This window comes from Triturus cristatus, chromosome 11, assembly GCF_964204655.1.
Source record: "Triturus cristatus chromosome 11, aTriCri1.1, whole genome shotgun sequence".
In the NCBI taxonomy this organism is placed as follows: domain Eukaryota; kingdom Metazoa; phylum Chordata; class Amphibia; order Caudata; family Salamandridae; genus Triturus; species Triturus cristatus.
In genome coordinates, this window is record NC_140594.1 from 57,876,095 (window position 1) to 57,891,997 (window position 15,903).

General features: G+C 45.7%; 1 protein-coding gene across 1 annotated transcript in view; it reads right to left on the reverse strand.

The window, feature by feature from the left end:
- TXNRD2 (thioredoxin reductase 2) overlaps positions 1-15,903 on the reverse strand; it is a 683,633-nt gene that overhangs the window by 577,421 nt on the left and 90,309 nt on the right. The window contains exon 5 of the mRNA XM_085634274.1: positions 12,867-12,941. Coding sequence (XP_085490400.1) covers positions 12,867-12,941 — 75 coding nt within the window. The remainder of the gene's footprint in view (positions 1-12,866; positions 12,942-15,903) is intronic.

Here is a 15,903-nt window from a genome sequence, read left to right on the forward strand (position 1 = left end):
ATTCTTCTCTCTTCCAGAGCCAGCATTTTGCTTTCTAGCTCCAGTTGCCCACTCAATTTAAGTGTTGCCATCTCCATTTCATGCACCCTGGTTTCTTTTCTGTCTGCCAACTCTTCTGGTGACAGGCCTCTTCCAAAACTCTGGACGCTTTCTACTGGTTCAACAACTACCACATCTCCAGGTGCCCTTGACTCAATCCAGGCCCTCAGCGCCTTGAGTGGATCTGCCTTGAGCTTACATCCAAAAGTGGGGACTTTGAACTTCCTGCAGAAGCCCTTCAGCTGGGCCCTGGTGTAGCTCTCTAGTCTCTCTTCTTCCCATTCAATACCTTCAAGGTCAGAGACTACAGATTCTGCTCTCTCCACAACGACTGAATCAGGCATGATTTCTTCCAACAATGGCGATTTCTGGCAAAACGAAATTGTCAACAAGTATGTGGCTACGTTATGGGTCTGAACTCACTATGTGGTGTTTCACAAAAAATTGCTGTACATAAATCACAAATGCAAATTCAGAATCCCACCGCTGCCACCAATGTTAGAATCCAGATTCCCAGGTTGGCATAGGTAGGTACTTATACCAAGCAGGGGCCTTTCCTCTAGTCAGGGTAAGGGGTTACACTCTAACAATAACCCCTGCTCACCCTCTAGGTAGCTTGGCGCGAGCAGACAAGGCGTTATCTCAGGCGTATTGGTTAAGCATTTGTGATCACATACAACAACTTAATGATTCTCCCACAAACGGACTCCACACTGAGGTATCAGAAAATAGACTTCTTTATGTAAGCAGACTTAATACAAGACCCAATAACGTGTAAAACGGGCCCACAATACTATTTGTTCAAAGCGTTCTTGGTTACAGGTCAGTTCAGGAGGTCTGTGCACTTCGTGCGCGTTGGCCGGCTCGGGTGGCGGTAAGAGGCTTGTGAGCAGGGCTCACAAGCGTTGGCAGCCGCTCCGGGTGACACGTGCACCTTGCGGTGCGAAGGGGGCACAGTACCTTAGTCTTGGTGAGAGTTCGGCAGGGACAGCGTGGTGAGTCCTCAGCGCGCGGGCACGGCGTGACGTCCTCTCAATCGCGGTGCGAGCTACGGCTCGAAGGGGGCCTCAGTCGCGGTGCTCAGGGGGACGGTGGAGACGTACGGCACGCTGTCTCTTCGTTGCGGCGTTCGAGCCGGACCTTTGAGGACGCGCCTTTGTTCTCAGGGCGATGCGAAGCAGGCAGTACGCTCCGGTGGGGAGCCACGTACTAACCACTCTATGAGCCACAGTCTGCCCTCAGCAAGGGTAGTGGGGCACGCAAAGTGGCACTATGCAGAGAGGCAATTCGAGTGTCATGAAGTCCTTCCTTTGCGTTGCGAGTTACGGCTCAGGGGCCTAGGTCACGGTGCTCGGGCCGGGGGCACAGGTCTGCAAAAGTACACGCCGAGTTGGGAGGCGCACGCTTCTCTCTGCGTCAGCTTCACGGGGAGAACGGCGGTTCTCAGAGGGGGTGAAGTCCACTGGTCCTGGGACTTCGTTCAGGGGGCAAGCTCAGCACAAGCCCTTGGAGACCTTAAACAGCACAAGTTGAAGCAAAGTTTCTCAGTAATCTTTCTCCTCTCCTTCAGCAGCAAGGCAACCACTGCAGGCCAATCCCTCAGGTCAGGGACAGTACTCCTCCTACAGCTTTCCCGGTTCCTTCTCCTCAGGCAGAGGTTCGTCTTGTAGCAGGATCGGATTTCTTAGGAGCAGGGCTCCTACATTTATACTACATTTCTTTTGTTCTCCCAGGCCAGGGGGGCCCTTGCCTAGTTCAGTCCAGTTCTGGAGCACTTTGTTTTCGCGATGCAGGCTGCTTCATTCAAGGTGCAGGGCAGAGTCATCAGACGCTCCACAGGGGGCGGAGCCGGCATTGTGGTGGCAGAGCACAGTCCTATTCAGAGCCCAGGTGCGCTCCTCCCACCCATCTACCTGCCAATCGTCCTATTCTCCACCAGGCTACCTAGCCCTGCCCATCTGGGTTTCCCCAGCCCTGTCACTCACGCAAGCCAGACAGCAGATACACATCACGCAGAGGCGGGCTGAAATGGTTTAGGCAAGCAAAGGCTAGCTTTCTAAAAGCGGCGCTTGCAAACGCGGAATATTAAAATAAACCTTACTAAAAGGTGTACCTTATTATTCTGAGTTCAGGCATACTAAACTCGATCTTCTACCATGTTCCCTGGGCCTGTAAGGATCATAAGATGTAACAATCTTAACAGCCCATTCTGGCCTATGAGAACAGGGTAGCCTTACAATAGTGAAAAACGAAAATGGCTGTAATTCACTATTAGGACATGCCACACACATCAGGGCTTGTCCTACCTTATGCTTGCAAAGCACCCTGCCCTTGGGCCTACCATAGGGGTGACTAACATGAAGATAAGGGAAGGTTTAGGGACTGGCAAGTGTGTGCACTTGCCCAGTCAGCATGACAGTACCAGAATGCACGCAGGTTCTGCAATGGCAGACCTTAGATACATTTTACCAGGCCGCTTCTGTGGGTGGCACAACCCGTGCTGCAAGCCAACCAGCGGTATTTGTATTTACACGCTCCGGCACTCCTGGTGCACTTTACTGGGGTCTGATAGTAAACCAAAACAGCCAATCATGGAATCCAACCAACATATACATTTTACATAGGGAGCACTTGCACTGTGGCACTGGTTGGCAGTGGCACAGTGCTCTGAGCGGCCAACACCATAGAAACACATGAGGCACAGCGACAAAAAGTGGAAGGGAGACTCACGCCTAGGTGCCAGGTCTAACAATTGATATTTAACTTTTTGGCACCCCTGCAGAGAACTTCATTGAAAGTACCGATTTCGTCCATCGGGGACACCCTGGATGGCGGTGTCGCAGATAAAGTAGGTGAATAATCCCTAATGGAAGACTTTGCAGACGTGGTAGATGATGGAGATCTACGCCTTCTTTTAGGTGTAGGAGAATAGCGAGATCGTGAGCGCCCTCTTGATCTTGAACGCCGTGTTGCTGCGGACCTAGATCTTCTAGGAGATCTGCATGGAGGGGTCCCCCAGAGACTCTGGATGGCGAAAGAGATTTGGAGAATTCCGAGCCCGGAACTTTAGGTGGGACTTTCCAGCGTCGTATGTCTTCCAGCCATCTTGGAGACATATTAATAGGAGGAGACTTTTCTCTTGGAGCTGGAGATCCCTCCGGTGTGATCTGTATAATGTTGATGCCAGGAGAAGATGACACTTCTCTCGACGTCCTACCGGCGTTTGACATCGGGAAGGCCGTCATGGTCGCCGAAGAGATCGACGTTGAGGGCATCACCGCATAGACACGAATCCTCAAGTGTGTCTCCACAGCAGCGGTCGACGTCGGTGGTGGCATATCTGTGTAGTCGTCAAGGCATCGATCTACGTCGAGGGAGAGAATTCTCCCCTGCAGTCCAGTCATTGGTCTGAACTGCTGCCAGCATCTCAGCATCATGAATTCAGGCCCAGACTCAAGGGGCAGTGTTCAAGCTGGAAAGCACTCTTTTGTACAGACAGTGGAGCCTTCCAGCTGTGTACTAGAGGAACTGCCTGCCTGTCATATGCCCTCCCTGCAGGTCCAGTCATTGGTCTGAACTGCTGCCAGCATCTGAGCATCATGAATTCAGGCCCAGACTCAAGGGGCTGTGTGCAGGCTGGAGGGCAGGCTTTTGTACAGACAGCGGAGTCTTCCAGCTGTGTACTAGAGGAACTGCCTGGTCAACGGATGACCTCGCTGCAGGTTCAGTCATTGGTCTGAACTGCTGCCAGCATCTGAGCATCATGAATTCAGGCACCGACTCAAGGGGCTGTGTTCAGGCTGGAGGGCAGGCTTTTGTACAGACAGCGGAGCATTCCAGCTGTGTACCAGAGAACTGCCTGATTACCGGATGACCTCCCTGCAGGTCCAGTCATTGGTCTGAACTGCTGTCAGCATCTCAGCAGCATGAATTCAGGCCCAGACTCAAGGGGCTGTGTTCAATCTGAAGAGCACTCTTTTGTACAGACAGTGGAGCCTTCCAGCTGTGTACTAGAGAAGCGGTTTGTTCACCGGATGACCTCCCTGCAGGTCCAGTCATTGGTCTGAACTGATACCAGCATCTGAGCATCATGTATTCAGGCCCAGACTCAAGGGGCTGTGTTCAAGCTGGAGGGCAGGCTTCTGAACAGACAGTGGAGCCTTCCAGCTGTGTAGTAGATAAACTGCCTGTTCACTGGATGCACTCCCTGCAGGTCCAGTCATTGGTCTGAACTGCTGCCATCATCTCAGCATCATGAATTCAGTCACAGACTCAAGGGGTGGTGTTCAGGCTGGAGGGCAAGCTTTTGTACAGACAACGGAGCTTTCTGGCTGTGCACTAGAGGAACTGCCTGCTGCCGAATGGGAACATGTAAGTACACTCCCTGCAGGTCCAGTCATTGGTCTGAACTGCTGCCAGCATCATGAATCTCTGGAGAGGGAGTCTGGTTTAGATCCCATTCGGGCAGTATTGGTTGAAACCCATCCCATCACATTCAAATGCACGATGCACAGGAGTCTCCATTCCTTTCTGATAATTAGCCACTAAATTTCCTCTACACGTCCTTTGGTAGCTGACTGTGGTAGTGGTTCCTTGAGTGGTGGTGAAAGCTACAAACTACTATACAGCACCACCAAGAGACCTTTCTTTTGTAGTACAGCGAACCATTTGGTGGTTAGGGAGGGCTCCCAAGCGTGGCTTTGGGTCCAATGGTCATATCAGCGGGAAAGCCTCTAATGCACTGGAGTTGTGTGGATGCACACTCATGGTGTGGTTGCAGACACCACGATCTCTGAAGTCATATGAACTTCTTCACACACAGCTGTGGGCTTGGTTTCCTTCCCCAAAACTTCACCTTGATCGAGGTAGAGCAAGAGAAGAAGGGCCCCCTCCTTCTAAGGAACGGACTATTCCTAACACAACTAGCCATTTGGGATTTATTACTAATTCCAGGTCATGTTCCTTATTAAAAACAAAGTAGAAGCTGCAGAATTCCTCATGACTCATGAGCCTGACTGGGTCTTCGTTACTGAGATCTGGGCCAAGGACTTCTACGGTCAGGATTTGGTAGATGCTATTCCTCTAGGATTCTCTATTATGAGAAAAAATGCAGACCGTACCCTCCCCAGTGCCTTGAGACCCAAACGGATGACAAGCCGCGGTCTATAAGAATCCTGATTGATTGAGAGCCGGTAGAGCAGGGGGTGGGCTAGCAGTCATACACAAAAATACATACACCTGCCTCCTTCACTCCTTTCACAATCCAGACCCCTAAAACCTATGTCCACTAAAGACAGCCCTACTGTCCGTCTATCGTGTTTTACTCTTCTGACACAAGAACAGACGGAATATTATCTCTGCAGTGTCAAATCAGGCTCTCTACTTGAACCTTGCTCACCCAATGTTTTGCAATTAGGACCCGAGATTATAGGTCCCCATCTCAATGAAACCATGAGCAAAGCCGCTACATTTGAGAGTTTTCCTCAATCTTGGAAAGGGGTGGTGGTCAAGCCTCTACTCAAAAACCCTAATCTGGACCCTGCAGAACTAACAAACTATCGGCCAATATCTCTGTGCTGCCTGTATCAACTACAATCCTGGAGAAACATCTGAATGTAATGGAGATGAACTATCTAGGACAGTTTAAACTGCTGGATGTATTCCGGTTTGGATTCAAGAGAAACCATGGGACTGACACAGCACTAGTATCTGCAGTCAATAACATACGTTCCATGTGGGATGCTGGGGAGGCTGCAGCACTGCTCTTCTTGGACCTTCAATACTATATCCCCCATCCCTGCTTGTTGAGCGGCTCCAGGAAATGGGGGTTACAGACTTGGCACTTTAACTCCTGGCATCTTTTCTGAGTGATAGGTCACAGATGGTGATGATGGATCTGTTCTGCTTGGAGTCTATAACTCTGCCATGTGGGGTGCCTCAGGGCTTTATCCTGAGTCCTACATTATTCAACTTGTATGTCTCCCCAGTGAGGACACTCATAAGATCTTTTGAACTCCAACCACTGTCCTATGCTGATGACACCCAAATTATTGTGTATATCTCTAAGGACACGGATGAGACTTCCACCAACTTTAAAAATTGTATCAGGCTGTGGCCCATGGGTGGAAAAAAACTACTTAAGACTCAATGGGGACAAGAAGGAGGTCTTGATCTTTGGTAGTCAACCATCCGTGTAGTCCAATCTGTGGTAGCCAGAAAGGTTGGTGTCTTACCTACTCCAAACGACTGCACTAAGAATCTCGAAATACCGGTCAATAAAAAACTATTGTTCGACCTGCAGGTCAACAGGACGGTTTCACTCTTTTTTTAGGATAATTAAATCCCTTAGGAAACCGTTTCCTTTTATCCCTCTTCCAGTACGTAAGCAAGTGGCTCTGGCACTTCAGAATGCTGCAGCCAGACCGATTCTTGATGTCCCCAAATTCCAATCAGTTTCTGACAGGATTTTGAAACTTCACTGGCTTCAAGTGAATAAACGAATCATCACAGGAGGGGGGTGGGGGGAAGACAACTCGGAAAACAGGAGGCTGCGGGAGCACAGACAACACAGAGGGAGGGGGCGGGAAGAAAGACAACACAAACTACGGAGGTGGGCAGGAACAAAGTGAACACAGACAATGGGAGGGGGCGGAAGCAAAGTGAACATGGACAACAGAAGGGGGTGTGGGAGCAAAATGAACACGGAAAATGGGAGGGGGCCGGAGCAAAGCGAAACATGAATAGGAAAGTTACAAAACAAGCAGAGGCAAAAGAAAAAGTAGTTTGGTACCAAAACATATAGCCCATATCGAAAGGATCGATGTAGCAGGGGCAGTCCGCATGGTGGGCACAAAACAGCCACAAGGCGGGACAAATGCACTCTATTCACAAACAAAAACTATGGAATTATAAAGGCGGACCAAGCAACCAATGAAAAGTAGTGGGCGTGTGATGGGTAAGTTCAACTCCACAGAGAGATTACAGCATGCCTCGCAGAGCAGCACATGCGCGCTGCCTTTAGGCTTGACCTTAAAACAGTACTTCTGGTAGAAGCAGAGACATGAAATTTCACATTTCACGTTTAATAAAAACATTAATACATTGGTGAATTATCAGCAGTCTGTGGTTTTGACGAGAAGTTGTTTCCCAGGTCACACTTCTCCTCGAGCTAACAGAATTCACAGGCCAACCTGCTCTTCGTGGAGGGCTGATAACTGTGTTCCTAGACACAAGACAAGCCTGTAAATGACAAGGTTATATATTCACCAGCTTACTTCCTGCTCACAACAAAACCCAAGCGCTGCTAATTTCACTCAAGCCAATGGTCTATTGAATCCATGTGGAGCCACCCGTCAACGACAGTAAAATCACTATGCAAGATAGCTTCACTCCTACTAATGACGATTACAAGAATTTAATGCATAATTTTTAAGCATCAAAACACTGGTACCCGTATTTAAACAAACAGCATTTGAAAATAAGCCTGTGAATTCAGATGGGACATCATCCAACAGAATATGAGACCAGGAATCCAGGATAATACACACAGGCAATGCTTCTCTTAAGACCAATAAAAACTACGCATAGCTTCATACTGTCGAGTTTTTACTGCCATAAATTCAAACTATGTCCGACAAATCATTTCAGCTGTCCACACTGGGTTTGGTACTCTGTGAGTGAAGAAATACAACATGTGCACTGCATTATATGAACACGCATACCTGTGTGTGTGTAAAGACTGTTCCAGCACATTTCCCATTCAGCTCCAGTGGAGGTGTGTTCTGACACCGACATACCACCCACCGCTGAGAGTAGGGAGTTACTATCAGAGTAAGAATATAAGGGAGCAGCAGGCATCCACCAGCTGGCAGCAACAGGAGAAGGTGGAATACTGTCAGGGGGCTGCAGATGTGATCCAGTTGCTAAACCCGAATAACCAGTACTAAGAAGGCATGCAACCTCTACTAGCCATATAATCTGCCCTCGGCTTCTTATGCCCAAAGCTGGCATAGGCTTTGGTGTTGAAACTAACTATGCTTGTGCAACAACTGATGGCAACACTGAACACTGCTCCATTGTCTTCGTTAAAGGCCCTCCTTACGGCACCATTCACACCACAGCCAGGGAGTCTGCATACATAGGTGACACATACACTAAATCACCATCCTCTACAACATTCAGTAATGCCGTTACTCTTTTGAAGCAACTAGGGGTGCTGGGCCTTAGATGCGTAATGGGCAGCCTGGCTGCATTGCTTGAGCCGGATTTCTATTTCCAGTAAGAGGCAGCAAGAGAGGTCTGCTTCTGAATGCTGTGGTGTAGGTGGCCCTCCGGAGAATTATGGACAATGATCAGCCGAACAAAGATACTCGGGAGGCTGCAGGTGCTGGGTTCCATACCCTGAGGAAGGCTCAGGGCCTGGGGCCCATGCAGTGCCTACGGGCTGCCATACTAAAGCAGTACAGCAGCAAAGCACAGCTGTAAAGGATTCTTACTTCAACCATGCAACAAACAGCAGCAAGAGAAAACATCACCTAGTTTACCATGTCCACTACAGGTAGAAAAAGTGACCTTCTGTATGCTCAGAAGCCAATGTCACCATGTCTGGAGATGTGCGTTGTGTGGTGAGACAGATGACCTCCTCAAAAATAAGTCAAGTAAGGTACAGTGTCATGTAAAAATGCATGACTGACAGTTACCAAGCCATTGAGAACCCATGGCAAATGTACTACATTACCACTTCTACACACTGGACACTACACACACCTTGATACATTTCAGCTCCACTCATGTCACACCACCAGTATCACTTACCATTGCCCCTACCAGCCATTTGTTGGATAATGCACCAATATGTAAACAAACACACTTGACTACCCTTGAGGACACTGTGCACTGAAGCATGCGGTTGCATGTGAGTATGTGGTTTGGTGGTGTAGGAGATTAGATAGATAGAGGCAATGTCTTGTGGCTCAAGTACTACACTCACACCTCTTTGAAGTCTATACAGTTTAAAACCAATCCATTCTTAATTCCTTTTCAGACGATTTCCATATTCCAAGAACGTTCAGTTATATGTTGAAAGTGAGAAGACTAACATCAAATGAGATGTACAAAGAAAATATCCAATATATGTTTCAAGAGAAGTCCAGAAAACAAACCTATTGACAAAAGTTATATATCGAAAATAGTAGCTAAAAGGAATTTGCAAGAATATAAATATTCATTAGAGTAAATCATTTAAACCCACAATAAAAATAAAGACAAAAACTGGAAAAACCTATGTAATGAAGAGAAATGAGTTTGTTAGGTAAACAAAAGCCCCCGATTGTGCTCATACGCTAGAAAACATTCCTAAAATAGTAAAGGCTGAGTTCTCAACAAATGGGGTATATTGCAAAAGCGTTCATAACTCCTAAAAAGGAACCTTCTGCTGCTGCAGTAATTGCTTTAAGGTGAGCAAAGTATTTGAAAGGCTACACTCAATAAATTAGAAAACTCTAGTATAACATTATGAAACTTAATTCACAAAATCTCGAAAATGTTACCAAATACCTATGAGGAACAGCTTAGGTGGGCTAGACTGGAAGAAAATTGCAGACACAAATATCAGATCACACAACCATGACTCAGACAGCTGAAAGCCAATGTAACTTTGAAAAACACTTCTTTCATCACAAATCTCAATTACTATTTCAAATATGAGAGATCATTGATAAAATGTCCAGATATGGTAATATCACTAATTGTTTGCTGAAACAAGAATGTTGGTGGATAAAATATTTCGCTTTAGAACAGAAGAATGAATGATAAAGTGAAAAATATTTCTTTCCTTTTGAGTTTACAAATGGAATCATGTGAACATCAAATTGAGAGGGATGTGCCCTGGCTGATAATTTAGCTCTTGGTATGGTCTTTTGAGGAAGCCAAAGACAAGTAATACCTCCTGGGAAAAACACCACTAAAGACAAGTAATACTGGCAACAAAGGATGCAAGTCAGAGATTTTGCCGCACTAAAAAATAAACTGACAAAACTATTCCCATAAGAAAGAAAACTTACTATAACTTTTATTGACAAGTAATTTTGTAATAAATGTTGAAGTAATGGTATAGATTATAATTTACATGTTGTTACTACATATGAAAAAATATATATACATAAATACTCCTGATAAAGAGTAAAGGTTACATCCGATGTGCCTTGAGTTAATTATAAGGAACAGTATATGTTGGAAATCAAAAACATGAAAAAAAAAACAATTGATTAAAGTGAAGAATGAATGAAAATACATTTAATGGCACCTACTTCCTAGTAAATTATCTTATTACCCAGAAATCAGCCCAATTTGGTATCCTTAAGATTTTCTTATTTGTCTACAGTGCACATTTGTCAAACTTGAGACCAATGTGGTATGGCAGCCTTCATTGACAGACATTTTGTGCCTTGTGAATGTAACACCAGGAAAGGTCTTTGGGTGAGAACTGCCAACAGAGTCTCAGGGTGTAGGCTGTCAATATGATATAATAGTTTGAAGTTCGAGCCAGACCTATTTATTTCTATTTTTATAACTCGCAGACTGCATGTCGACCCAGAGGCATCCCAGCGGTGGACAAGAGGAAGCGTCATAACAGAACGAGAAGAAATAATGTATTTGAAGAGCCAAGTTTTGATTGCTTTCTGAAAGTGTAGCTCATTTACTGTGACTCGAATGGCCAAGGGTGTTCCAGAGCTTTGCTACATTAAAGCTGACCACCTCTTCTAGCTCTTTTAATAGCAGGGGTGGTAGTCAGGTATAGGTTCAAGGACCAAAGTGACCTATTTGGAGTATAGAGGGTAACACATTGGTGTAGGACAGGCAGGCTATGGCCTTGTAGAGCCTGGTGAGCAATGCACAATGATTTAAATTCCACTCTTTGTGCAATAGGAAGCCAGTGGAGATCTCTCAGTTCCAGTCTAACTGACTGTGATCTGGGAAGTCCAAGCGGTGCATGCAGGCACATTTTGCACAACCTGCAATTTTTGGATAACTCCTTTAGGGGATCCCAGGTGTAGGGAGTTACCGTAGTCGAAATAAGAAAGGACAAGACCTTGAACTGCCACTTGTTTTGAGGTTTGGGGGGAACAAGTGTAGGATCTTGCGCCTAAAGATAACTAGGCTACTGCAGCACTTATTTGTGGAAACTGTACCAATATGGATAGCAGCACTCATTCCAATGTTTGTGAAATTTTACCACTATGGATGACACTGACGGACTAGTAGCAAAGTTGGAAAAAGCAAAGAAAGATAGTTACTGAGCATAGGAAGCAGAAAATAACAAGGTAAGAGCAGGAGGAGGACTGGAAAGGAGGAAACAACTACGAGGAGGGAGAAGCAAAACAACAGCAAAAGCTGGAGAAATCAGGATACCAGATCGGAAGACCGGAGTAAACATCTGGAAAAGCTGCATACATAGAGCTTTACGGCTGGTGGGAAGATGATTCAGTTATGAAGTGCTCGGTGAGAAGGCGACTCCTCGTTCATAGATTGCTGGAATTAGAGCATGCATGGTGCAATCAAAAACATAGGCTATATTTTTAGGCATGCTCAATACAGAAAACTTCCACAGGACCGGCTTTGTTCCGAGTCACTTTTGTTAGATTGTCATTTATTGGCCTTGAGTATTTAATAAATATTGTTGTGTTTGTTTCTGTATATCTTGGATTAGTGTTTTACATAAACAGAAGCTTTTGGTATGTGGCTTTCATAGGTTTGAAGAGTCATGCTCCATGGATGAAAGTCATAAGTAGCATACAAAGGACTTGAATTCAATGATGAATATTCAGCATTATATGTGCATTGCGTCACAGCAAGATATTCTAGCCACCATTCTTGTTGATCATGAGTAGAACATTGTAAGTACTGCTCACATGTCTGATTAACCTGTTTTGCCTGGCCATCCATGTGAGGATAATTAGCAAAAGAGAAAACTAGCTGAAAATGTAATAACTGGAGAGATAATGCCAACATCTTCCTCTATCAGGCACTAGTTTCATGCAAACAGAAAACATTGTTAATGAAAATCAGGGCACATTCTTTCTCTGTAGGTAATCTCTAGCGAGGTACGTAAAGGGCGAACTTAGTTGCAGAGAGAACAGGCTGAGATAATTGTGCACTTGCTTTTGAATACAGGCACACTCAACCAGCATGAGCCATACATCACAAGCATGATACTTAGAGTTTGAATGCATATGATGCAGCAGAAACCAAGGTATGCTGCTACACCACGATTAAGGTAAAGCAGCAGGCAGTCGAAATGGAGCCAGGAGGCATGAGAAAAGAGGGCAGGCGCCGTCACCTGTGGTGCACAGGTTGCATATACATGTATATCATCATATATATCACCACCTCTTCCTCTGCTATACTTTGGATTGAGACCCATTCCCAGTACACTTTCTGAATACTCCTTTGCTAAAGCACATTTTCTTTTTATTCCGAGTGCTGTCTAACATTGGCTGACAGTTTGCTGTAATGGGGAAGTCCAGTAGGCAGAAACTTACACGTCTCTTTACTTAGACATGTCTGCTCTTTAGTGGTCACAAAACATTACACACAATTTACATCAACACTTGGGCATTGTTTGAGTCTCCAGGGGACATCTTCAGTATTGTGAGTTTCAGGCCCTTGAGTACAGCCATGCATTTTTTTGTATAACAGAAGTCATAGAGCAACAACAGGGCTGGAGTACTACTATTTCAAACTAATATTGCTGCTCCTGCCGGTCACACATAAAATCACAAGCAGACAAGTAGCAGCAAACGAACAGTATTCGAAGGCTTTTCACTTACCTGTCTTGCAGTTGCACTCGATGTCCCCAGTTCAGAGATTTAACGTAATGTTGAACCGCTTTAGCCATTTTAGACCTTTGGAGAAATTAAAATTACATGAGGATGTAAAACGACAAGCTGCACAGTATGAACCTTTTTATATTCAGTGCAGTGCTAGTGTTTGTCTGCGGTAGTGTTAGTCTCTGGTAGTTTTAGTCCATTTTGAACCATTTGATGATGTCAGTTTGTTAAGAGCTCTACAGGGCATTATTCGACGTTGAACACAGAGGTGGTGTTAGTGCAATGTGAACTCTTTGGTGGCATAGTCCACTGTGTACCCTATTGTGACATTAGACTGCTTTGAGCACAGCATTTGTACTGGTCCACTATGAACCCTGCAGTGGTGTTAGTTCATTGCAAATTGTGTGGCTGTATTAATCTATCGAAAATCCTGCAGTGGTCTACTCCACTGTGAACCCCGCAGTGGTGGCTGTCTAGTGTGAATCTTGGTTTGACATTAGTGTGCTTTGAACCCATTGGTGGTTTAAGTTAATATGTGCCTTGCAGTAGTGTTAGTCCATTGCAAACCCAACTGTAGTGTTAGTCTGTTGTAAATCCTGCAGAGACCACAGTCCATTGTGAACCCTGTGGTGGTCGTAGCACATTGTGAACTCTTTTGACCTTAGTCCACAGTGAGCCCTGCAGCGGTGTTACTCCTTTGAAAACCGTGCAGCAGCAGTTGTCCACTGTGAATCCTGTTTTAACTTTAGTCCCCTCTGAACTCAGCAGTAGTGTTAGTCCACTGTGAACCCAACAGAGACAACCGTCTGTTGTGAACTTCTTAGTGGTGTTAGACAACTGGGACCTCTTGAAGTGGTATTAATCCATGTTGAATCCTTTGGCGGTGTTAGTCCATTGTGAAGCCTGCTCTGGCTTTACTCAACGGTGCATTTTGCTTTGTAGTTTAGTACACATGAATCCTGCTGTGAACTATGGTGTTATTTGTCCGCTAAAACCCTCAAAAAAGTGTCAAGTTGGAGTGACTGTTAGTCATGCAGTGGTAGCCAGAGGTAACCGTGTAAAGCAAGAAATATGCAAGATTGGTATATGAACCCTAGTTTTGCGTACGTTCAAAGGATTTGTCTTACCACACCCCAACTTGGAAAAGAGGCTCATTTTCGTGATGTGCACTAAACCCACCTTTTTCAGAGACACTAAACCTGTGAAGAGCCTTATAGAGTAACCTCAGCCAATGTCTAAATAAGAATAAACCCAACAAATGTCTAAAGTCTAAAAAATAATAACACCAACAAAGGTTTAAAAGAGGCCTAGAGCTTGAAATTCTTCACTGCCAACCTCATGCACTTGTTGTGGTATTCTTCTACACAGAGACCAAATCTACAAAACAGTGTGTGTCCTCAGGCTCATGATGTTAGTATCTGGAGCCCCCAATAGCTTGGTGCCACAGGATGTAAAAGTTTAACATTATTTTTTATTATTCATTATTACGACACATTACTGTGCACCGCGATGTGAACACATAGGTTTTTTTAACCTCTCTTTTCAGAGGCTGAGGTAAGATGAGAGATAATAAGCCAGGAGATGAGATCTTGTTGTGAGATGCCGGGTTCCACCATTGCTCAATCACCTTTCATGGCGACATGCAGGGAGATTGAGTTTGAGAGTTCCGCTAGCCTCAAGATGAGCAAGATGTTTAACATGCATTGACCAGCACTGTGGCTTGGTCTGCAGACTTGAGATGTTCAGGCCCAAGGATGGTGAACTGAACCAATAGCTGCTGAGAATTTGATCTAAGTGATACCTGTAGCAGGGGGGCACTCTAATACTAAACGGGCAGCAGTGCATTCAACAGTCATAGTTGCAAAGACACAAATGTTCACAATTCAGGGAACTCAAATGAAAGGTGAGATTCTTTGATCACTATAAATGTCAAAAGGGTGGAGGAATTGGAAGCATGAATAACTATGATTCACTGGGCGTGTTTTAGCATCCCACAAGCTGTAGGGTCAGGTCCGCTACAAACTCCCCCTCTTGTAGTGATCAAGCGAAGGTACTATGGCCCGGTCTCTTGCTCTGCCCTCAGAGGAAACAGCAAGAGCCTCTTCTTGGGCCTGGGAGATGTTATGTTATGTTATGTTATGTTATATGGTTCTTATAGAGCGCTTATCACCACTGGTCTCTAAGCGCTAAACAGGCGACCAACAACATCGTACCGCCTCCCAACCATCTGCCAACTCCAATTAGGCCGAAGATGTTACTGTACCAAACAAAAATGTCTTTAGTTTTTTCCTGAAGGAGAGAAGGTTAAATTCCTCCTTCAGGCTAGAAGGAAGGTCATTCCAGAGTTGAGGAATGAGCACTGAGAGAGCACTACCTCCTTTAGTTTTTAATTTGAATCTGGGTTGAACCAGATTTGGGACAAACCCAGAACGTAGGGACCTAACGGGAACATACTTCCTCAGGCGCTGTTTGACATATTCCGGGGCATTGCCAAAAAGTGCTTTATGGGCCATGCAGAGGCCTTTGAAATGGACCCTGAGCTTCACTGGAAGCCAATGCAGTTTACGAAGGAGAGTGGATGCATGTGCACTTCTGGGAAGGGAAAAGACCAGTCTGGCAGCGTCGTTTTGCACGACTTGCAGTTTCCTCATCAGCTTCTGTGACAGGCCCAGGTACAGAGCGTTGCCATAATCTAGCCTCGAGATGACCGTTGCCGAGACAATAGTCTGCAGCGTGGAGGCAGAGAGAATGGCAGTAAGTTTACGCAGCTGCCGCATCACGGCAGTACAGGAACCCACCACAGCCGACACCTGGGGGGCCATAGTGAGAGCCGCATCGATCTTTAGGCCAAGACTCTTCACTACCGACCCAGGGCTGGGGGTTTTGCCAAGTTCTGGGGGCCAGTACAGGTCATCCCAAGGATTGGCTGTGTTGGTCACCACCAAAACCTCCGTTTTATCTGCATTAACTTTAAGGAAGTTGTTAGTCATCCAGTTGACCGTGAATCTCAGAAGATCTCTGACTGATTCCTGGGCCT